This window comes from Chiroxiphia lanceolata, chromosome 1 (assembly GCF_009829145.1).
Source record: "Chiroxiphia lanceolata isolate bChiLan1 chromosome 1, bChiLan1.pri, whole genome shotgun sequence".
Lineage (NCBI taxonomy): Eukaryota > Metazoa > Chordata > Aves > Passeriformes > Pipridae > Chiroxiphia > Chiroxiphia lanceolata.
The window spans coordinates 12,411,931-12,435,061 of record NC_045637.1 but is presented as its reverse complement, the minus strand read 5'-3'; the positions used below and the strand labels follow the sequence as shown (position 1 = coordinate 12,435,061).

Below are 23,131 nucleotides of genomic sequence, written 5' to 3'. Positions count from 1 at the left end.
GCCAGATCCAAGCTGGTTCTTACTATCATGGCACTGTGACTATCACTGTGCAATCATCTATTTTGTGGTGGCTCATTGCCACTTTTGTGATGCTAAATTCTTTGAAATGATGGGAAAGCTTTTGTACTCAAGTTCAAGATACCTGTATGTTTTCTTTAGGATTTATCATGATCTTATCTGTAATTTTGAACTCCATATCATGACATAAATTGGAGTATTTATGAAGTATAAACTGGAATTTCATTTTGAGTGTTGTGCAGAGCTTGGGCTTGAGGACGGGTGGAAGAAAAGTGACCCAATAGCTTTGTGAAACTCGTGGATGTTCCCTCTAAACTCTGTAGTAGGTTCTCGGTAGTTAAAGGTCCTTTTTAGACTCAAATGTATATATTTTGCAGTGGGATAACTTTGAAAAGAGATGGATCTGCCTTTACAAAAGTTTTTCTTTTTCTTTTGTCCCCTTTAGCCGACCAGACACATCCTTCTCTTGGTTTGTAAATCCTTTCAAGTGTTTGTATCACCTGATCTGGAAAAATTACAAGAAGTACATCATCATCGGCATAATTCTTCTTATTCTCGTTGTCTTCCTGGTGCTCTTCATCTACACACTGCCAGGTGCAATCAGTGAAAGGATAGTTATAGGAAAAATGTAGGTTATGGCTCTCATTGTAATCAATCATATACAAAAACTCCAGCTAAAAATAAAACTCAGACAAAAAGAATTAATCAACCTGAAATGCATCTCATTCCTTGTAAAAAGAAAAATAACTATTTACATCAGAAACTGGAGCTCTCAGAATATTTTAATATCTTTCTTGAATGCTCATTCACACCCAGCCTTTATGTATGTTATCATTGCCATACTGGTGCAGCTTTATTGACATTATTATTGAAAGTGTCATTATGTAGCTAAAAGTGAGTTTGAAAGTAAATTCCTCAGTGCTATGCAGAAACTGATTTGTCAGTCAAGTATTTATTTCTATGGACAAATGATTAAATATTAAGAGCAAAATCTGTACACAAAGATAAATGTAGTCTTTGCATAGTTTTGTAATTCATTATTTTAACTGTTTTTCTTAATTATTTTAACTGTTTTTCAATGACCGTATAATGACATGCTTATTTTTAGATAAAAGATTTTATTAAAAAAATCTAAGGTTAAATTGTCTCATTTGATGTCATGTGCAAAATTCATCCTGCGCCTCTCAGTAGGAATGCTGTGCTCTATAAAAACATCTCACACACTCATAAATAAAGTACGTGCTAGTGAGGTAGAAGCCGAGATTGGAAGAACCTTTTTCAGTTGCAGTTTGAAAGTGTTAGAGGTTGCTGGAGGAGAGGGATCAGGAAGATGAAGACTCAGCCATGGGTACTGTGGTAGCAAATGATCCTTGTAGAGGATAGGGATCAGGCAGAATCCTGCTGCTTGAAAAGCAGAGCCAAAGAACAGTGGAAAACAGAAGGGCAGCAGAGTGAAACAAGCCATGGAAGATTAAAGAAAACAAGGAATAAAACCTTACACAGTTGTCAATGTGAAAATCCTCACCCTAAATAATACAGAAAATGCTACTGCCTGTGTCATGCACAAGGCAAGGCTTAATAACTCAGTGACCTTACTTGGCCTTAAAATGAGTGGTTATGAATTTGAAATAGCTATTGAAATCTCCTCCAGTCTCACCCATGGTTAGACATGTTGTAAAGGTGACCTTTGAGAAAAGGCTTTCCACTATGCTCCACTCATACAAAGTGTGAGCACCCTTTGCACACTTTGAAAGTATCAAAAGGCAAGACAGAGATCCTATAAATGCTGATAATTCTGCCAAGCTCGGGGTCCAGGAATAGAAAAGCAGGCACCTTAATAATTTTCAGAGACCACTTCTAAGGGAAGCTTGTCTGGTACTGCTTGCACCTGGCCTGTTAAGGGTGTACAATGAGCCCCTGTGTTACCCTCTAGCTTACAGCTCAGGTAATTGCATTATTCTAAAAAATTAGTGTCAGTGAAATTTCTACAGAGAAAGTATTTTACATTTGAAAAGCATTTTAGAGGCTTATTTTGGATGGGATGAATTGCTCTAGAAATGTCTCATTCCACTTACGATAGAGGCAGATGGCTAAAGGCAGGCTGAGATCATTCCATCCCTACCCATCCAGCAGATTGTGACTCAGTATTTCTTCTAAATTTCATGTTCTAAGTATACAGTAAATAAAACTAAATTATCCAGATATATGAGTAAATACATTACAACTAGACATGTGGCAAAGAACCACAGTGGATGAGGTTTTTTGTTGGGCTATTTTCCTTTAGAGGTGTATTTAATATGACCAAGAAATTAGAACACATGGTTGAATCTGCACTAGTTAAAGATAGCAATTCAAGACAGCGATGTGGAAAGGTGCTGATCACCCTTGAGTCCCTCTTTGTCTCATGTCCCTCTTCATTGGGCCCTTACCTGGTAGTTCTCTGCTTACACAGCATGAGTGACACATTCCTCTGAAACCACTTGTTTTTCAATTTTGTGCTATTTTGCAGTTGAGCCTGTATGAAACAGAAAAGGAAATATTGTTTCTCCTAATATGTCTCACCATACCATGAATTTTGGAAATGCAATTTAAAAGCTCCAATAAGAGCAAATCAAATTATTTTGGTGCAAAAGGTGAGAGATGAATATTGACAAGCAGAGCATGTTGTGACAGCCAGAAAGGCAATGGATCTGATTTTTTTCCAGTGTGTTAGGTCAGTGGTCCTGATCCTGCATGGCAGCTGCTGTATCCATCTGTCCTTACTCTGCTTGTTTGCTCTTGCTACCTTGAAGTGTGTGGATCACTGGACCATGGCTTGAGGCCCCTACCCTTGCCAGAGGGTCCTCCTGCATGACTTCAGTACCAAGCCTTGGCTCTGGACCCCAGCAGCAAGCACACAGTAGCAGCAGCGCTGCTATAACAAGATAGCTGAAATTACATCCTTTTGTCCTGGTCTGTGTCTGGCTGGGCAGGGACCATACAAAGACCCTGTCCCCCTTCATCCCTTGCATCCCAGTGAAAATTACCATCTCCTTCACTCCTGCTACCCCTGGGGTCTCCATTCCCCTGCAGCATGATCATTCCTGAGCCACTTGTATCATTGAACACTCTGGGAAAGTTCTGCATTCTGGACAAAAAAAGGTATCATGCAGACCAGATGCAAGCAAGCTAACTCTTCCACAGCTCTTAAACTGCCTGTCACTACATTCAACACATGTAGGCTGAGCTGGATAGCACTGTCTTATGGGACAAAGCTGAATCAAACACCTTTTGATGATCTCACAGATGGCTACAAAGTAAGTAGAGAGGCAGGGCTGTCAGTAAGTGTTAAAGAGACAAAATATAGCACCACTCAATGCTGGACTACTCATACAGATGACAGATGCAATAGTTTTGCATCTTAAGTGAGTTTATGGTGACATGGGTTTTGTGGTTAACAGAGAGGGAGTTTTATTCTGAGGATTGTTGTTATTGTCAAGAGTTCCTATCAATTTCACTCAAAAGAAGAGATCCTTACCCTGAGCAATTAATCAACATTAGTCTACAATTATGCTGGCTCAATTTTGAGTCCAGCTGGTGCAACTTGGAGTTTTATCAACAGGTTTCTGACCACAAATATCTCATGAAATAGCATGCAACACCCAACTCCCACTGGGTATTTTTGCTTAGATTTTTTTGTTTGTTTGTTTGATTTGGTTTTTTGTTGTTGTGGGGTTTATTTTGGTTTGTGTTTTTTGGTGGGGGGTGCTTTTGTTGGTGTCCCCCTCCCAATCTTCTTGAAAGGTTAAAATTCTCGAGAAATTGAAGAGATTTTACTTGCAAAGAGATTTCTTTCCTGCTCAAATGGTTTGAGGGCACTCTGGTTGATGTTCATGTGATCATAGACCCAGAAGTTAGTTTATCTAAAGCTGCAACAGTGGGGCACCTCCCTACCAGTACATCCAGTCCCTTGAAGTCCCCCTTTTTATACTGTATGTGTTAGACCATCTCAAGCCAGTCTTGGAACCTTGCAGTAAGTGCAAGATGTCACAGAATCACAGAATCAACTAGGTTGGAAAAGACCTCTGAGATCATCAAGTCCAACCTTTGACTTAAAACCACCTTGTCAACTAAAATTAAAAGAGCCTACAGCACCCAGTATTGCCAGGCAGTCTCCCATCCAAGTACTAACTGGGCCCAACTCTGCTTATCTTCCAAGATCAGACGAAATCAGGCGTTCTCAGGTGGGGTGGCCTTAGACCACATGCTCTCCACCTCCAGTCTGATTTCAAGGCAAATAAAAGTGGTCACAGCAGTGCATTAAGAGTCATGGACTCAGGGGGTGAAGAACTGAGACATTTATTCAAAGGGTTGCAACCCCTTTATAGCCAAATAAAACCAGAAAACATTCCTTACAAAGCAAAAAGTGTGAATGCAGCATCTGATTGGCTGCTAGCTGTCACCTGGGGTGATGGCAGCTTTCGGAGTTACAAACTCATCGCTGTAATGAGTTGCTCTGTTCTCTGCAAAGGTCTGGTTTTTTCCAGACCCTATTTCCCACAGGTCACTACCACTCAGGATATACTAGGGACATATCAGAAAAAGGAAGGTATTACCTAGATCTTTGAAGCTTATTCCTCACCTAAAGGTTCCCTAGAGCTTTCATGTTTAACTACCACCACTCTTGCTGGCCGCATAGATACAAGACAGGTGTATCCATCCTACATGGAATATAATAAATTGCCATCTCAGTGCACTGAATTGTTCCACAAATCATAGAAGTATCTGGTAACATTGCAGTTACTGCTGCTCTGGAGGTGTTTGTTGGGAAGGTGGTTTCGTTGGGGTCATGAAGCCACTGGGGTGGGGGGGAGTGTGCAGGTGGTCTTCCCTGCATGCTTTCTGCAGAATATTCTGTGCCTTATTCCCAGCCTGCAAACTGCACTGGATCCAGCAGATTGGTCTCATAGTGACTAATGACTAAGTTTAAATCACTCACATTTGGAAGAAACAAATTCCCTGATGAGGTGATAAAAGAATTTTTTTCCTCCACATGTTAGTCACAGAAATGGCTTTTGATTGTCAGGCAGAGCTCCTCATTGCTCTGTGTGCTGACTCTGAGCTCCAAAGGGATATTTATGATCTTGGCTGAATAGCCTGTTTGCTGTCAGCTCCTAAGTGCTGAGCACTGTCTCCTTCCAGACTAATTTATACATTTTATATTAGCTATTTGTGACTGGGGAAAAGCTCAACCTAGGATCTGGTTCCAGCCTCCCAGACATTTGGTATATGACAACCACCTCTCCTTTCCACTTCCTAATTAATCTCTGTCTCAAAAGTAAACAAATAAATGTTCATATATTTCTGATGGAGAAAGGAAAATTTATAACAGTCTTCCAGACTGCCTCTCTTTTAATCACTTCTGTAAGCAGGTATGGAGACTACTCAGAGCTACATTAATGAGCAGAAACTGTGTGTCTGCTTCCTGGATGCCTCTTCCGTGGCTCCAGGACTCTGCATCAGTAACAGAGGCTGCCTTCATTAAGAATGAGCTGGAAAGATCTCTGGCTGTTCTCTCTCTCCCTCTGACTGAAGAGTGGCCCTGGCTGAACTCTCTGTGATAACACTGACAGCTCATTAACTGCCTAATTCCAACACCCTGTTTTTTCAGAGTTACCTGCTCATCACAGCTCAGAATTTATTTCATACTGCAGCTCTTCAAAAGGGCTGTGCTTGACCCACTGGAGCAGGAGAACAGCATTACTAGCAATGCCTCCCCCTTTTGCTGTGATGGTGGCTGATACTGTTTTCCAAGCACCATTGTTCCTGCCAGTGAGCAACTGGAAAGCCACAAGTGTGGCTGCAGGCAACTGCTGGCTCAGAAATTGGAGTGAAGAGGAGGCTAACAGATGGGGGGGGAAACCATCTTCAATTTATGTGTCCAGGTGCAGCCTGCATTTTCCCTTGCCAGTCAGGCACTGAAAACGTGGCAGACCTGCAGGTGATATCTGCAGGTGCTGTAAGACTTCTTCCCTAAATGTCTTTTCAGACAGGCACGTACAGAAATTTGGTATCCAATAGTGGGCAAAATTAAGAATCATTGGGGACTGGGAAATACTGTAATATATATATAAAATATAGACCAAGATCTCTTCAGATGTCTACGTTTTTAGGTACGATGGTTGAACATTATAGTTGTGCTGCTGACACTTCCTCCAGTGGATTCCTTTTCCTCTGGTTCTTTGTTGTTCTCTGAAGTTCTCATCCAGAAGGGTGTCCCTGTGCCCTCAGTCCCTGAACCAGGGCAGTCAGCCACCCTGGGATACCTCAGAGTGATCTTTCACCCACTTTTGCTACTTACAGCCTAAGTGGATACAGCTGGTCCAGCTGCCTCTCAATCCTTCATCCTGGATCAAAGCAACCTTGCACCCAGGAGCAGTGGTTACAGCTGCTCCCGGGGCCAAGAGACAGATTTCAGGCACAAGGAAATCCTGATAGGTTTGTCATGCCCAAAGCATGTTGGTACATGTCATTCTGCACTGCAGCTTACATGCCAGATTTGAGGAAAACATTAGAAAAAGAACCAAATGCAATTCCAAAGGCTGTTGATGTATCATGAGAGACAAGGATTTATTTTTTCTTTTGCTTATTTGTTAGTGATGTTTCTTTTTCCTGACAGATAAGCAATAGTTAATCCTCTCCAGAAACAAGCACAGAGCTCTGATATACTGACAAAGCACTGGCCTGTCAATATGACTGTACACCAAATAAACATTGACTGTGTTTAGTGCTTGTGATGAACTTTTAATTAGCCATAGCAATAAAACCTCACCAAAGCACTTAACAAAACACTTTTCAAATGCCTCCTGACACCGTCATTATGCTCTTGGCTCTTGATGTGTGAATAGTTCGACCCAGGAGAGCAGATTTGCCTTCAACTGTTGGCTCTCTGGAATTGGTACCCACAGTGCAGACGGATGGACACACACAGTTTGTGTGAAAGTGCTGCACTACAGCAGCTTCCAAGGCTATTTTAGTGCCTTGGAACACAACTGCACCAAATACAGGGCAGAAAAGTCAATATATTAAATGAACTGTGATAATAGGAGTAACTCATTATTAAGAGGAGTAGTGAGAGTCATCTTATTCTGCTCAGTTAGCACATTTCTTCTCCTTCAATATCTTAATTTGGAAATGGTTTGCATGTCCCAAGTTCTGCTTTGACTGAATGCTGATGGGGTACAGCTTACACAGATATCCCATGAGCATCTATGGGGTTTGCTGATGGCTCTGGAAGCTAGATTTTGATGTACCATGACCAAGTCTCCCTGTTCTTGGCAAAAGGAGTTGGAGTAGCTATTTGTGAGGAGCACTTAAGTGTGTAAAATGTGACAAATACGGAGAACGGTTTTCAAAGCCAGGTACTCTAATTTTCCCTCCCAGGGGCACGATAGACACTTAACAGAGTTGAATATTTGCCTTCTCCAGTGCTCTCTGTGGGATCCTGGGTCAACATCTCTCACTGGTGATGGTCACTTCCCACCATAGACCTTTGCAATGCGGGGCCAACACATGTGAATGAAAAGTAGGAATTTATTAGCTCATCAAGTTGTTGGAGTTTGAGATACAAAAGGTTTTTCAGACTGAAAAGTGAAGCTGGGATGCTTTGTCAGCATATTTTTTTCTGTAACGCCTGTGATGAAGAAAGGAAAGATGGAAAGGCTGAACACTTTTTACTGGCTCGACATTCTTTGGTCAGGGCATTTTTCGTTTGTAAAAACATAGATTGTCCAGGCAGATAAAAAGGGAAAGCTGGGGAACAACCATGCTTGTAGTCCAAATCCCATTACAGCTCATTATAATTCCACTGACTGTAGAGCACCCACAGCCCCTTGGGTCAAGAGCCAAAGCATCTCTATTTTCAAGAATCTTACTTTCTCTCACATCACCTTTGGTTTGGGGGCTGAAATTTTATAGATTGGTTTTTTTACCCATTTAGTGATTTTAGAAGTCAGCAGGATTTAGGGATAGAGAAGCATAGACTGATGAGAACTTGGTTTTTCTGTATCAGGTTGGAGCCATCAAGGCCTTCTGTCCACCCAGAAGCAGCTGAGTTTTTGCATCAGTCCTTGGGGGCCTGTTCCACAAACGTACTCCAGAATGTGTGATCTTGTGCAGCTGAACTTCCCCTTTCCAAAGCCTTTTCTTACTACATTGGGTAAATTATTTCCCAGCAGGCATTAGGTTATCCAAGGTGTTCTTCCCATTGGGGCCAAAGAGGAAAGCTGCACCTGTAGATCACTTACATCTGTAGTCACTGGGATGCTGACTGAATTCCCTGTGGTATCTGGGTGTGTGTCAGACCCCAGACACTCCACTGCTTATGCCAGACATGTAACCTCTTTTAGGCACAGGATAGGAAAGGTCTGATGTCTGCCTGAAAGGTTGTTCTACTTGGTTAGTATTCTGATATGCTAATTTATTCATGGCAAGAAAATGATCCTGCTACACACAAACCTAAACACTGGCTGCTGCCATCACTTACATTTCAGTAGCTTCTCAAAAAGTGAAAGGTTTGACTTTTTTTTTTACTCCCATTCATTTTGCTCCCCCTGCAAGTAAGTTTCTCATGAGAAAGTCCCACAGGATGCTCCTGAGGACTCCCAGAGAGGCTGGGGGACTGACACGTGGGAAGAGAAATATCTATTCACTATTTGAGTCTGGTCTTGGAATGGCTGCAGTATTTAACAAGCCCTTTTGATTATACCTTGCTTTGTTAATTGATCCCATCAAACAGGGCTGAAGGACAAGCAGAGTGTGATATGAATCCTACCTGTTAATTACCTTTGGGTGACTCCCTGCCTTCAGACTTCTCCGCTGCATTCTTCAAGGGTACAAGGCTCTCCCTGCTGTCCGTGATCACAAGACAAGGTTTCCAAATCAGCTTTCACTCACTGCTAAAATTAAACATTCGCCATTGCCAAGCCATCTTCTAAAACTCCTGTTTCTTCTCCCCTGTACCACCTGTTCCTGGTACTGCAAGAGCAGACAAGTAATTCCCTCTTTGGGAGAAAGCAACCTCATTTTAAATAGTGATGCAGTAAACTCTTTTTCCACCAGCAATAAAAAGCAGACACACACCCAGTTTAACTGGTCTCTTCATTGTTTCATGTGGCGCCAATTCTCACAGCATGTTATTTACTGAGCCTATATTATTGACTTTCTTCAGTTATCGGCTGTAAATTAAACCATAAAAGCAGGTGGTTCACATCTCTGCAGTCCTTGGGACTGCGAAACTTGCAGCCTGCTTGGAAATAAGTGAAAATGAGCTTCAGCATTTTACAAGAAGGTTTGGCAGCACACATCAAACCCAGATTTGGAATTCAGCTCCTGCGTATCCCATCCCACAGCAGAATCACAGAGGAGGAACCTACTCCAAATTCCACAGATGGTCCTGCTACCCCTGGGTTTCAGAGCAGCTTGAACATGACAGGAGCAGACTTTTCAGCCGGACCAAGGTGCCCTGTGGGATGTACGGTTGAGAAGAAGCTCTGATGCCGAGGCTTCTCAGCACCGATCAGGGTCAGTGTTTGACAGCAATAGCTCAACCCTACATGATCTCCTCTCATCTCATCTCTCTGGGCCGGATGACATTTCAGTATATTTTGCAAGTTTTTCAAAGACTATGGTTGATTCAAAACCTCTGGCAGTTTCTCTTGTAACTGAGTTAAATAAGTGATGATCCCTGTCTCAGAAAAAAACAGGTAGTATGGGGTTTTTTCAGTGCTTTTGAGAGAATAAGGCAAATTTGTAAGTGAAAAACATTATTTTAACCTGGGGCAGCTGGCAAACACTTCATATGTGAGAACTCTTTGATTGCACTGCTTATAATTACATTAACTCAGAACTTTCACCAGGCTCTTGACTTATGAATATGCATGACTGTGATCTCCTTTTATTTAATCCATCAAAATATCTGTCATCCCAGGGTTTTAAGGTTTTTTACTCAGGAATCCTTGCGGGTTGGTTTTACTTGCTACCACATGCTTCACTGAAAGGGAAGCAAACTGAGTGGGACCTATGTGCAGCTGCAAGGTGTGTGATGAGCTGTGTGCAGATGAAGTGTGTCCTGCTCACACCTCGCAAAGCTCTGATGATGAGACCCACCATCAGAGAAGAGCTCCTGAAACACTGTTATGCCAGAATATTCATGCTCAGATAATTAACTGAAAATATGATTTGTGTGGTCAATCATCCCCGACACAGTTTAAACAATAATCTGAAGTTACTCTCTCCCAAAGCATTACACAGGGAAGCTGCACTGGTTTTGCTGAACATCGTGGGAGTTGTGTTTCTGATGTGTGTGGAGCTTGAGATTGCTAGATTTCAAACAGCCAACAGATTGAGAGTAAGTAGCTTTGCTGCAGAAGGCTTTGGAGAAAACCTCTGCTGGTTCTCACCAAATGCATGTGCTTCTCATAGATTTGTATGCCGGAAGAAACAGAACACACAGTAAAGAAAGAGCCACTGTGATCAAATGCTCCATTATAAAAAAGCTGTAAGTAGCTTCAGTATTTCACATTTTCAGACTTTTTTTGCGCCTGACTAAGGATGAGAGCTAAGGGGAAAAAAAGCCCACAGCAAGCCTCTCTGAAAAAAAGCTTCTCTGAACTCCTGCACTGCGACTGCAGCCCTGGAGATCAATTTCCCCCATCCAGGCTCACCGGCTGCAGTTCTGAAGCTGTGGGTGGCATGTAGAAACATCACCTTGGAGACATCTGCGTGGGACCCACATGAGATGCCCTGTGTGCAGTGGTAAGGTGGTGCAGACACTGGGAAGCAGAGCAGAAGCAGAATAGTCAGCTGCTTGTGCTCACCCTACCATCCCATATTGTAGCACCTGATGTGAAGATCTCACCAGCCCATCCTCACCAGGAGATCTGCAGATGGTTATCCAAGCCTGGATATGAGTTATTGCTGCAAATAACACTTCATTGGACATACTGAGATGAGGCAGGTGATGCCATGAAGCATTTTTAGCAGTCAGTGGCTACAGAATTGAACCCTCTTAGCCAAGAACATTTCAATGCTAGAAAAAGGACCATACAGCACACAGTAGTGCAATTTGGAGTGACAGTGGAGAGAGATCTCCTGAGTTCAGGTTGTATTGTAGTGTGGACCCAGAACAAGCTGTTTCAACAAACCTACCAATCAAACCATCATTATTATGAGCTGGGGCTGGGTTAAAAAACAGAAAGCTCAGCAGAGGCAAGCTGGGCAACAATAGACAAACCTACTGCCTTCCTATTTTTCTGATTTCAGTCTTTTACTGCAAAAGCTGGAAAAGAGTCTAATCAAATAATTTTTCAGCTGTGGCAAAAGAATGAATAACATTTCAGTTTGAAAAAGAATAAAAATGGAGAATATGATCATATGAATGAGGTTGCGAAGATTCTAACACATAGTTTGTAATTTTCAAACATTTCTGCCGTTTTCACTATATTTTTATTGAGATATCTAGTTTTGTCCATAATCTTGTGCTGTGCTTTCCCTGATCACCTCTTATTGTTAACTGAAATGAAGCAGACTCGTGCCAGAAGTGTCTCATCACATCATAACTCACTGGAATTTTGTATATTGCCTTGCCATAACCCAACTGGTAAAGCATAAAATGACAGGGTTTATTAAAGGGCAAAATTTGAGTGACCTACACAGAGTATTATCATATGTTCCGTTTTCCTCATTTTCTGTTTGTAGAAGTAGTTCACAGTTATATGCAGTTATATTTTTAGAGTAAGTCCTTCAGCAGAAAAGCTGTTTTGCCAGTGCAGTTACCACACTGCAGAGACTCTAAATCCACCTGGCCTAATGAGGACCTTGGTGATGCAAATGCACCACTCCTTACACTGCAAAGGGCAGCACTGAGGTGAGTCATTCTGGCATACTAAACCAAGTCCCTATGTAAACATTTCTTTAAAAATTAAAGATCAATAAAAATTATCAAATGAGGACAAGGTATGTAAGTTAGGACACCATCTCTTTAGATCACCCAGTTCAAAAAGAATTAAGCAAATTTTGGGGCACACAAGAGCTTCTTCAGATCTGCAATAGAAGCAGGAAGCTTCACAGGCACCTAACAGCAGAAACGTCACAGTTTGATGAGCTGTGTGTCAGCCAATTGCCAAAGGAAATTTGATTGATGCTTCTCAAGTGCAAAGATGCTAATAGGACGGAGAGGAAGATGCTGAAGTAAATAACACCTGAGGAAAGAGAAGGCAAGATAGTGTAGAAAATATGGAGCACAGAGAGTTTATCGGGGAGAGGAGAATCATGCACCATAAAAGCAATATTATTACAGAGCCACTGATTTCTGATTTGCAATAAGATTAGAATTTTAATTCCCAGGTTCATATTTGGCAGAAGATTTATAATTTTGGTAAGATTTTGTAATTAGTTTTGAGAAAACATTTAAGAAGAGTTTGGATTTTAGGAAGATCTTTTTAAAGACTTTAAACAGTAGTATACCTTAGCAGGAATGTGTGTGTGTGTGTGTGTGTGAGAATGCTGTATACTTTGCTACGGCTTGAATATCATGTATATTCAAAGCATACCTTCCCATAACCCGACATATTGTCTTCAGAAAAGACTTACATCCACTCTGAAGACCTGAAGAGGACGTAGTTAAGATGGTGGGTTGTGCTCAATGCCCCTGTGTGGCTACTGAGAATGGAAGTGGCTGCTTTAACAGTGGTGGAATCAGATTAAAGAAATAAATCAAGCCTGTGTGGTAACACTGCAAGATCTTTTAAGGGCTGAGAATTTGTAAGGAGAATTTCCAAGGAAAGACTGTTCCCAGTGATCTGCCTGCCTTCAGTGAGCACAGGGGATGGAGACAGGATTTCTGGGTGGTCAATAATTTTAGGGAGCATACTTGCTGCATGGAAATTCCCTTTCTGTGAACTAAATTTTGAAGAAAAGCAAAAATTTGCTGGTGGGACATAGATGAGTTCCTCCCAGGCACAAGAGGAATGGCTGAGGGTGGAGGGACTTCAGTGTCCTTCCTGCTCACATATCTCACTGTGTTCACAGTGGGCTTTACATGCCCTCATTAAGCAGCTGCTTGTGATCCCTCTAAAGCAGTCTTTAAACTATGACTAACATCTCCCTGTGCTGTTCATGGAACTGGGAGACCTTGTAAATGAAGAAATGTTCTCAGTTGTTCCCTGTGCATCTTGTCCTGTCACTGGGTTCCACTGAAACATCTCGGCTCTGTCTTCCCTATTCCCTCTCCATATTAATACATATGGATAAGATTCCCAAGCCTTATTTTCTGCAAGGTGGACAGTCCCAGCTCCAGAGAGATGTTTCAGTCCCTTAATCATCTTCATGGACTTGCTCCAGTATGTTCATGTCTCTGGTACTGGGAGCCTGTGACCTGGTACAACACCAAGAAATGTCTCACTCATGCTGGGCAGAGGGCAAGGCTCACCTCCCTCTACCTCTTTGCAGATCGGGATGCTACTGGTTCTTTATTACTTATACTTACAACTTCTGTAAGTATAAATAAAATCTGACGTTGTGTTAGTGTCCTGAGTGGAGTGACGCATTTCACTTGCAACAGAGAAGCAGCAATATGTTTATTGATATAAATCAGCCATTTAACAAAGTTTGATAGCAAGTGTGACAGTGGTTTAACAAGTTTCAATAGCAAGGTGCACTTGGTTGTACTGTATAGAGGACAGGGTCAGACAAAACTGTCAAGGAGACTTTTCTGTTGAGTCATTAGGTTCAGGAAGGACCCCTTTGCATTCTAAGCTCCTTTCTGAGGGGAGTTTAGGTGCAGCTGGATCCAGGCTAAGTCCCAGACTTAGTCAATTGCTAACGTCTAAAGGGTTATATGGGCACAATCAATCCTTTATATCCCTTAGCTGAGACTTCAAGTTTTATCATGCAAGGCATCTCAGAATCATACAGGAACCTTGAGAACCGTCCCTGCTCAAGGGGAGATCCTGGTGTGCAGCCTGCTGCCCTGAAGGAGAATTCAATGGACTCTGGGTACCTGCTATTCATGGAGTAAGGTGATTGATTATAGTCATGTTTGTATAGCAGCTGTATTTTGGGTTGATGTATGCTCAACTAGCCCTCAGCTGTTGAGGACTTATTGGCCTCAGCTGTTGAGTGAGACTCATGGCCCTTAACTATCATGTTGTTGTCTGTAAGCTGGATGCAGCCATCACAACCACCACTGGTCACTATTGCTTAAGCAGGAAAAGGGGGAGGGGGTGCACACTGTCACAGTCAGGGAGGTGACAAAACCCTCCAAAGAGTTTGAGGCACTCTGAAAGTGTGTCTTCATAGTTATTTAAATCAAGGAAAATTTACCAAAGTAATGAAAAACCTTTCAGCTGCTCCCTCTATACCCCACGGCACAATAAATAAATAGATATTGACTTCCCAGCAAGGCCTCTCTGAGAGATATGTGGGCAGGTGTGGGAACAAGCAGTATGGATAACTCCAACTTCTGCATTAGTGATGTGGCTCTTGGTCCCTGCGGAGAGATAAAGCTCAGTAGGGTCATGGATTTCATATGGTGCCTGTACAATAAATGCATCTTAAAATGTGTGACTCATACAAATTCAGAAGAGGGTTTTAACCAAAAAAGACTTTAGAACTGAGAGGCTGCCTGGGAGGACAAGGGAGATCCTGTTATGTTTCCATGTTTACCTCCAAGCCTGTCTCCAAAAGACATGACAGTGGAAGATGTTAGAGCAGATGGTCCTATACAACAATAATCAGAGCCACTGAGGCTGCCTTCCTATTATAGGGGAGAACCACCTAGCAGAATTCAAATTCAGCAGGTAATGGAGTCACAGCTACCCTAAGAGGGATGGGGAAGGTGTTTGGTGAGGATTAAGACCTCACCAAACCATTTAGGGTTTATAGCAGCATGCAGAGAGGTAAATGTCAATGCCTGAACTTCTTTCTGCTCTCCAGATGAGAAAAGCCTTGGGACATCTCAGTGACTACCAGGCAGCAATGTTTCTGCACAGGTAGGATCTGAGGTTAGGTTCATTTATCTGAGATTGGGTTAATTTTTTCTGCCTTTCCCTTCTGTAATCTTTCCCCCTACTTGAAGTGCAGCTACCCATCCTTTGGCTTGTCTGAAATAAACCTGTCATGTTGCCATCCCTGCCTTGCCTTGCTACAAGTCTTGTGAAAGTGAGAAGGCTCTACAGCAGGCGAGGTGGAGATGTGAATGGTCAGTACCATTGGGACCTGCCACCCAGGACGAGTTACAGTGTGCCTCCTGCAGAGCTTCAGAGGCAGCTCATTAGGAAGTTTTCCTCTGTGTCAGCTCCCAGACAGAAGTCCCTCTACAGCAGCTGAGGGACAGCTTCCAGCTCCAGTCACCCTTCCCTTTTTGTCTGCTCTTGGCATGTGCCTCACTTGTCCGAGGGAATGGAAAGTTTTGTGGGAGGTTGTCCCTAAAATACTTGGGTCTTTACTCCTTTGGAATTTATTTTCTGTGTTTTGTTCCTACTACAATCACCACCCGGGCCCAGCACAACTGCCCCAGCAGGTATCTCTGTCTCCTCACATGGATTACACTGCCTCATCTCAGCCAATGAAGAGATAACCATGAAGAAAGGAGGAACTATCTCACCTCCGTATTTGACCAAATGAAAATATTATTGTCCTGCTGTCATCACAGCATTTATCCAACCATCTCTTTTGGAGAATATCAGATATCTGTTTATTTTTCTTTTAATGGTTATATCATTGCCACATTTTCATAACTGTTCTGATACAGGTGTTTCCTGCTTTCCTGCTCAGCATTTGTGGTACTGTTCTTCTTCAAGTAATCAGCAGGAAAATTACTGCAGAAACTTCAGAGGTCAAGTATGATCTTCCAATCTGCTAATTGATATTATTAAAGCTAACTAGCTGATGAATTAAACTGTACTTCAAGTAGGTGTTTGATTGAAAAAAAGCCCATTTCATCTTGAAAACAGCCCAGAGGATGGATGCTGGTTCCATGAGAGGCAGCAGGGAGCAGATATTTTTCAGAAAGGCTAACAGGACCTGAATGGCCCTCTTTCCCCAAAACTCAGCAGGATGCAGGTGAAGGTTCAGGAGCTTTTTACAACACTATGGCAAATAGGAGCAGCTGATCTAGGGAACCTGGTGGATTGACATAAAATATATGGCAAAGGTTTGTGCTTCATCTCAGTTTCCAAATTCAAGGAAAGGGCTTGAAGTTAGTAGAGGTAAGGGCCTGAGATAGGCCTTATACCAATTATTGGAGATGTAGCCACACTTGCATCACTTTTTCATTTAGTTTACAAGGGAAAGAAAGCCACATGTGAGACATTAAAGGCACTTTGTGAGTCTTCCATATTCTTCTATTGCCAAAATTAGCAATAGAAGGAACTTCTTCAACTCCTGATAAGACACCACTTATTTGAAGAAATGGTAGAACTTAAAATTTTGTTACTATTTGGGCTGAAAATTTTGCTAAACCTCAGGCTGGGAAATTCTATCTCAGTTACAACTGAGAAAACTTACAAGTGCTGGGAGACATGCTTGTAAGGCAAATTGTAAGATTAGAAGGATCCTACCTTCAGGCTAGTGGCTAATTCCTCATATATTAATCTCACAGAAAGTGTTTTCTGATCTTCAATATGTAACTTCTTCTGTGTGTCTTCGATTGCTTCTTATTCTGCCCATCCTGAGATGGAAATGGGTATTACTCCTTTTTCCTTCATAAGAACCGGATATATATTTCATGGCCTTTTTGTTGTTTCTGAGTCACTGGCTCTGAATGGATCCAAGTGCTCCAGGTGAGATGTCATTCATACTGAACAGGGTAGTAGGGTAACCTCAGGGGCCTTGTAGTCTAACTGCAAAAGTCACCTTAATAATTAGCCTGATATGACCTGCTGAGCTGTATTGCTTGGGGAAAGGTGAGGGAGTCAGGCAGATCCAACCACTTGCTCTGGTGTCCATGTTTCATAGGCATGCAATGCAGTCAGCCACACAGAAGGAAGAAAATGGTCGAAGAAAATAGTTTATTTTTCTCTATTGCTAATCCCAGTGGATTTATAAAGCTGTTCTTAAAGCTTTCCAGTTATAGGTGCTTTGGGAGCACTACGACAGATGTGCACAATACATTGAATTTTGGAAACTGTCTCAGGACATCATAATCGTACAAGGACATTCCTAAACCTTTTTTACTCCAATGTGTCATTATGTGCAGAGTGACCTTACAGACTATTATATGCAGAATCTGAACAGAAGACATAGCAAGAAAATAGCTCCTATAAGGATTCAGAGAGAACTTGGACACTTCAAAGACCAAGAAAAGGGCAGACATGGGATTTATTTGCATGTCATCTAAATTCCATGTCTTATCCTGACCTCAGGTCAGATCTTAATTATTAAATGAACTTTGTAGATCAGACATAAAATGTACCACATAACAGTATCCTCCAAAGATTGTCTCCAATGCAAACTCAACCTCCCATTTCTATTGGTGGTGGATTACTTGTGACAGATTAAGCAGAAGACTGATTATTGTTATATTTCATGATCCCTCTTCTGATGTAATAAAAGGCAGTGATGCAGCTATCCAAAGAATGGTGAATGAAAATAAATTAAGGACTTACTTAGGAATAATTCTAGATGAGAAATTAGTTTCTGGAAGATTGTTGAATCCATTTAGAATTTCACTCAGTTACTTTTATTTCAATTAAAGTCAGTAGAACGATACCAGCATTTCGCTGTGTGAGGTTGCACCTCGACTAACCAGAGTCAGTGAACCTTTTTTGAAGAGTTTTCTTCTATTTTAATGTATTCTTTTATTCAATAAGATTAATATTTTCCCACATTTTCTACAGAGTACTGCAGGTTTTTTTGTCTGCATCAATGCAGCATGAAAATATTCCAAGGCTGGAAGAGAAGAAATGTGTAAGAGAAACTGGATTCTGCTAGTGGAAGAAATTAACATACTGGTTATAAAATGGATGCTATGTTTTCTAGAGGGAAATTTAAGGTGGATATTAAAAGGATTTAGGTACATATTAATTCAAATTTAAAGACTTAGGCACAAAGGATTTTTAAGGAAAAAATGGATACTGCATCAAACAAGCCCTGGGAGTGACCGACCACAGAAGAATCTTAAGGTTGAGTGAATGAGGTCCATGAAGGGAACTGGCTGCACACAATATCCCAGAATCAGGACTCAAGCCACTTGCCCCATCTCTGAAGCCCTAGTCCTGAGCTGAAGACCCAAACTCCCAGTGTGATGCATGAATTGTGTTACCCAAATGCCACAGCGGTAAATAAGAATGGTACCCTTGTGTTTCTCAGGCACTACTTGGGGAACTGTTCAACTCTAGAGCTAATTTTTTGCTCCTTCATCTTCCTCCTGGTTCCTCTTACAGCCCATTTGATGCAGTTTGCAATGCTGATATCTTTGTGCCCTTGACACATGAGCTTGTGGGCAGAGGACAAGGCTGTGGTCCTTCCCTGCAAATGTGCGTTGCAGGGGCCATGTCTCTGAGATGAGCACTGAATCCATAGCTCAACTAAACTGTGTGCTTCGGTCTTTGTCTTGTAACACCCCCTGCACACAGCATTATAAAGTAGTAAGAAAGACCACATTAATCCCTCATGTATCAGCGTGGACACAAGAGCTCATTATTTGCCAGGGCTGAAAGCTCGGCAGGGACAGAATGCCAATAAACCTCTTTCATAGCACAGAGTTTCTTACATCTTATTTTCCTTCAGTCAGCAGTATCTTGCATTCATTGAGATGCTGAAGTTTGTGAAATTTGCTTCTTACTCTGAGTTCGAAGCATTGTGTTCTCTGGCCAGAAAATTCAGCTATTAAAAATGTCTACCTTTTTTTTCTTTTTTTCCCTTGCTTTTGAGGATAGGAGGAAGGAAATCAGCAAAAGTTTAGGTAAAAGGCAATGAAATGCTCAAGAAGGGAGCAAGAGAGAAAAAGATGGATCATCCTATGAAAAAGGCAAAGGTGCATGTCTGGAAAATGTGGATTGTGGAAGTAAGGCTGCACAAGCAGCTTCCCTTTCTGGTACACAGGTATAATACACATACTTTCTCATTTATATCTCACCCATAATTCTGAAAAGTGATATGGCAGGTGAACAGTTCTCTAGGAACTAATAACTGGACAAAATGTTTTTGATCCAAGGAGGAGAACTGATAAAGAAGAGGCACATGGGAGACAAAACTGGGTGGATGTGGGAGGTCCACTGTCCAGTTCCAGCTCTGTCACTGGTCTTCTGGTGATTTGGATCAGCTGTCTTCATCTACCCCAGCAAAAGTTGGTTCCACTTGCAGGTTTGTGACTTGTTCTTCCTTGCATCTAACTTTCCTCCATGGAAAACAAAATGAAATAATATTTTTTTCCCTTGGAAATTGAATATAACTCCTAATTTTTTCCCATCCTTTCTAGACAGATCTGTACTCTTTTACACATTGGACTAAAATAGGAAATGTGTGCTTAGTAGAATTTCCATCTCTTTTCATGTCCTGCACACAGATGTCTTGGAATTTGATGAAAAAAACCTCATTCATGATCCTACCTGAATTTGTTTTTCTTTTCCCCACTATCCTGGTTGCAATAATGTCGTTATTCTCACAGCCATGAAATTAAATATATATATATATCTATCTCCACAAAAAATTTTTAATGTGAAATTAAACCTGCTTTCCTGTTCTCTGGAACAGGAGAGCGGCTCATGGGAAGTACTGCAAAGAAGGAGCCATTTTCAGGCCACAGACTTCTCCCCAGCCTTGGCCATTGTGGGACCACTCTGTGCCATCTGCTGGCACCTCCACCGTGGAGCTCTGGTGCATCAGACACCTGGAGATCAGACAGTGCTCCTTAGTCCTGATAACTCCCTAAGGATTTGCACAGTGCTGCCCTTACTGACAAGCTTCAGCCCATGGAGAGCCGGGTCACTCCACCACCAGGCCAGAGGCCATCCAGCTGCAGGACGTACACATCACCAAATCTTCAAAGATATTTAAATGTGGTCGTTCTCTGCTTTGCCCTTCTACCCATCTTCTAGGAAGTTTCAGCCTTGAACCTCTGTCTTTCCTTACAGGGATGGGAATTTATGAACATGTCTGGGTCATGAGCCATAGACAAGTCCTGGCCAGGACTTTATTCTCCTTCTCCTTCCCAGTCATCTACTTAGGTGTCTTGTCTCCTCTCTGGGCAACACTCCCAGTGTTCCTCTCCTACCTCTCCTTTATGCTCATATTCCTCCATCCTGCCACATATATGTAACAAAGCGTCCCTGATACTTTCGAGAGAGAGAACTTGTCTGGTGGTTCAACAGCAAGCAAAAGGTGCCAACAGGACTTTCTAAAGCTCTCTATTCAAGGCAAACACACAGTGTGAGTCTCTTCCCTGAAACTTTGTGGGCCTCTGTCAGCAAATTTGTAAAACCTCAGCAGCAGGTAAATGTAATGTCCGAGAGATCAGGTTTGCAGGCTGAGCTATGGAAGAGCTGGCAACACCTACATGGCAGCCTGCCTTACCTAAAGGGGTGGGTGGACACAAAATACCTTCGAAATCTGGGTCAAGGTATACAGGAAAGTGTTACTCTGTGGAAGTGGAGCACTAAGGACTCAAATTCGTGAAACTCGGTGACTGGAGAATATGACAAGAGATGTAGCTTCTCACAGTGTATTTTCTTGTGGTAGTGAACAGATACTACAAGAAGTAGAAGGGTGAGACAAAAATAAGAAGGAAAAAAGGAAATTGTAGGGCTGCAATAAGGAAAACTTGTTCTTTACCACAAGGGTGTAGAATGAGAAGAAAAGATGGCTAATTCCAATTATTATTACAACTATACAATTTGAAAGATTGTACGTTGGTAGTTTTGGTTTGGATTTTTTTTTTTAATATTCTCTTTGTTTCTTTTCAGAACAAGTAGGTTTCTCCTATTCTTACTGCATTTTCAAACATCTCAGCAACTTTATACAGTTTCATTTGTATTTGCGGTACTTTTTGCTTGGAATGGTCCTCTGGAGATCATCTAGCCCAGCTTCCTGCTCAAAGCATGGATATCTTCAAAGTTAGATCAGGATTCGCAGGGCCTTGTGTAACTGAGTTTTGGAAATCTCCAAGCACAGAGACTCTTCCATCTCTGTGAGCACCTACTCCTTTGCTGGACTGATCAACATGCTCCTATGCACTACTCTTCTAGGCAGTCTTCCCTCTGTACAGGGACACAGGAGGTGAATGTAACAGCACAGGACATCATATTTTATTTTCCTTCATATTCTCATCATGTTCATTCTTAAGTGGTTATAGGCCTGCATATATAGAATGCAACAGTAGTTAGTTTGGATACCCTATCATAATTCTGTGGAGAAATAAGGTACAATTCAGCTGCTACCGAAGTCAACATATGTCTCCCCCAAGGAGTCCTTAGTGGGATTCAGCTGAGTACCAGGGACTTTAAGGCATGTCCATCTTTTCAGAAACCTGTTTCTGAAAATAGCCAATACAGGTATATCAGTTACTTTCAGGCTCATGGTCCGTCTTTCCTTCCATATGTGATCTGCAGGTCTAGAGCAGCTGTCTCACTGGATAACAAAGGAATCCATTCAATCAACCAGCTAGCTGACCTTTAGACAACAAGCAAAGCTTGAATCCTAAAGCTGCTTTTTCTGCTTGTGTTTCTATGTAGAGCAAAAATGATTCTGTGAAACAGTTGAGTCAGTTCATGAGCACTGTGAGGCGGGAGAGCAGGGTCAGTCAGTTCTGAGCTACTCCTGCTAAGTGAGGTGTATGTGATTTGTAAGAAAATGTCGGTCTACTGGGACATTTGGCACATGACTTTCAGACTTGGCTGAACAGAAGACGTAAAAATCCTTTTCCTCTGGGCTTTGTACTTTTGTACTTTCTCTCAACATTTTTTTTGGTTGAGTTTTTTACTTTTTTCTTTCTTTGTTTGTTTTCATATTCAGATATCATTTCAATGAGTTCAGCAGAAGAAGAAGATGACATTGGAATAACCAGAAATTGTGCTTACACAATGACATGATCTCAAGCCCAGCACGGCTCAGGTAGAGTTGAGTCTGTCCAGCACAGAGCATCACAAGGTTGATATAAAACCCAAACATATTCCTCCTTTATACTTCAGTTTACTGGTTTAGGTTTTTTGGCCTGGCCTGCAAAGCTGTCATCTGTGTGAGACTTAACCCATATGAAAACTGAAATGATGATCAAGAAGCCGTCTGCCCTTTATCTTTCTCTCTTGGCATATACACACATGAGTGTCTTAATTTCAGAATACAGTATTTGCTTCTCAATATGATTTCATCTTTCCTACTTGATTATATCAGAACTTTTAATTTCAATTATTAATTCAGCCAAATGGATATGATTCTTTAAACATACCCATCCTCTCACTCCATTAAAATTATGTCTGAGATGTGGGGGTTTTTAATAAAATCAGGATGAAATTATAGTATTTTATCTCCCTGTTTCCTCTAGTTAAATCAAAATGGCCCTTTAAGGCACAGGTAAATGGTCCTGTGGTACTAAGACTATCAGGATATCAATGGGATTTGAGATTAATTGCTTCAAGAAGATACGTATCCCACAAAGGGCTGTACAGGCTATGATGGGATGACCGTAATTTCTCCCAGCCAAAGGCTGGCTGTGCTGGGATGTGATGTCTCACAATATTACAAGACACTTTCTACACTGCCTACCCAGGAGATATGGCTTGGGTTTTCTTTACTGGAAGATGTAATGAGTGAGGAGTGCTTTGTTTTATGTTTATCATAAAAGATTGTAAAACCGAAAATGAAGATAAAAGGAATATGATGTTTTCATCCTACATAGAGATCTTAGCTTGGCATAATGCCAGTCCTACAGATGCTGTTTTCCAAAACATTCTGGTGAAGCAACTAACAATGAATAAATCTGGTAATATGTGGTAATTCAGAAAAGGGAATTTACCTGGGATGGCCCACACCTGGAAAAAAATGGGTCTCTTGAGAGACGTACACCAGAATGTGATGGGTAGGAAGGACATAGATCTCAGAAGCTGCAACAGCCTACAAGGTGATTTCTTGTTCACTT

General features: G+C 41.7%; 1 protein-coding gene across 1 annotated transcript in view; it reads left to right on the top strand.

Moving 5' to 3' along the window:
- Nucleotides 1–723, top strand: part of FER1L6 (fer-1 like family member 6) — a 72,146-nt gene extending 71,423 nt beyond the window's left edge. The window contains exon 41 of the mRNA XM_032691204.1: nt 464–723. Coding sequence (XP_032547095.1) covers nt 464–650 — 187 coding nt within the window. The 3' untranslated portion in view covers nt 651–723. The remainder of the gene's footprint in view (nt 1–463) is intronic.
- Nucleotides 724–23,131: the final 22,408 nt, after the last annotated feature.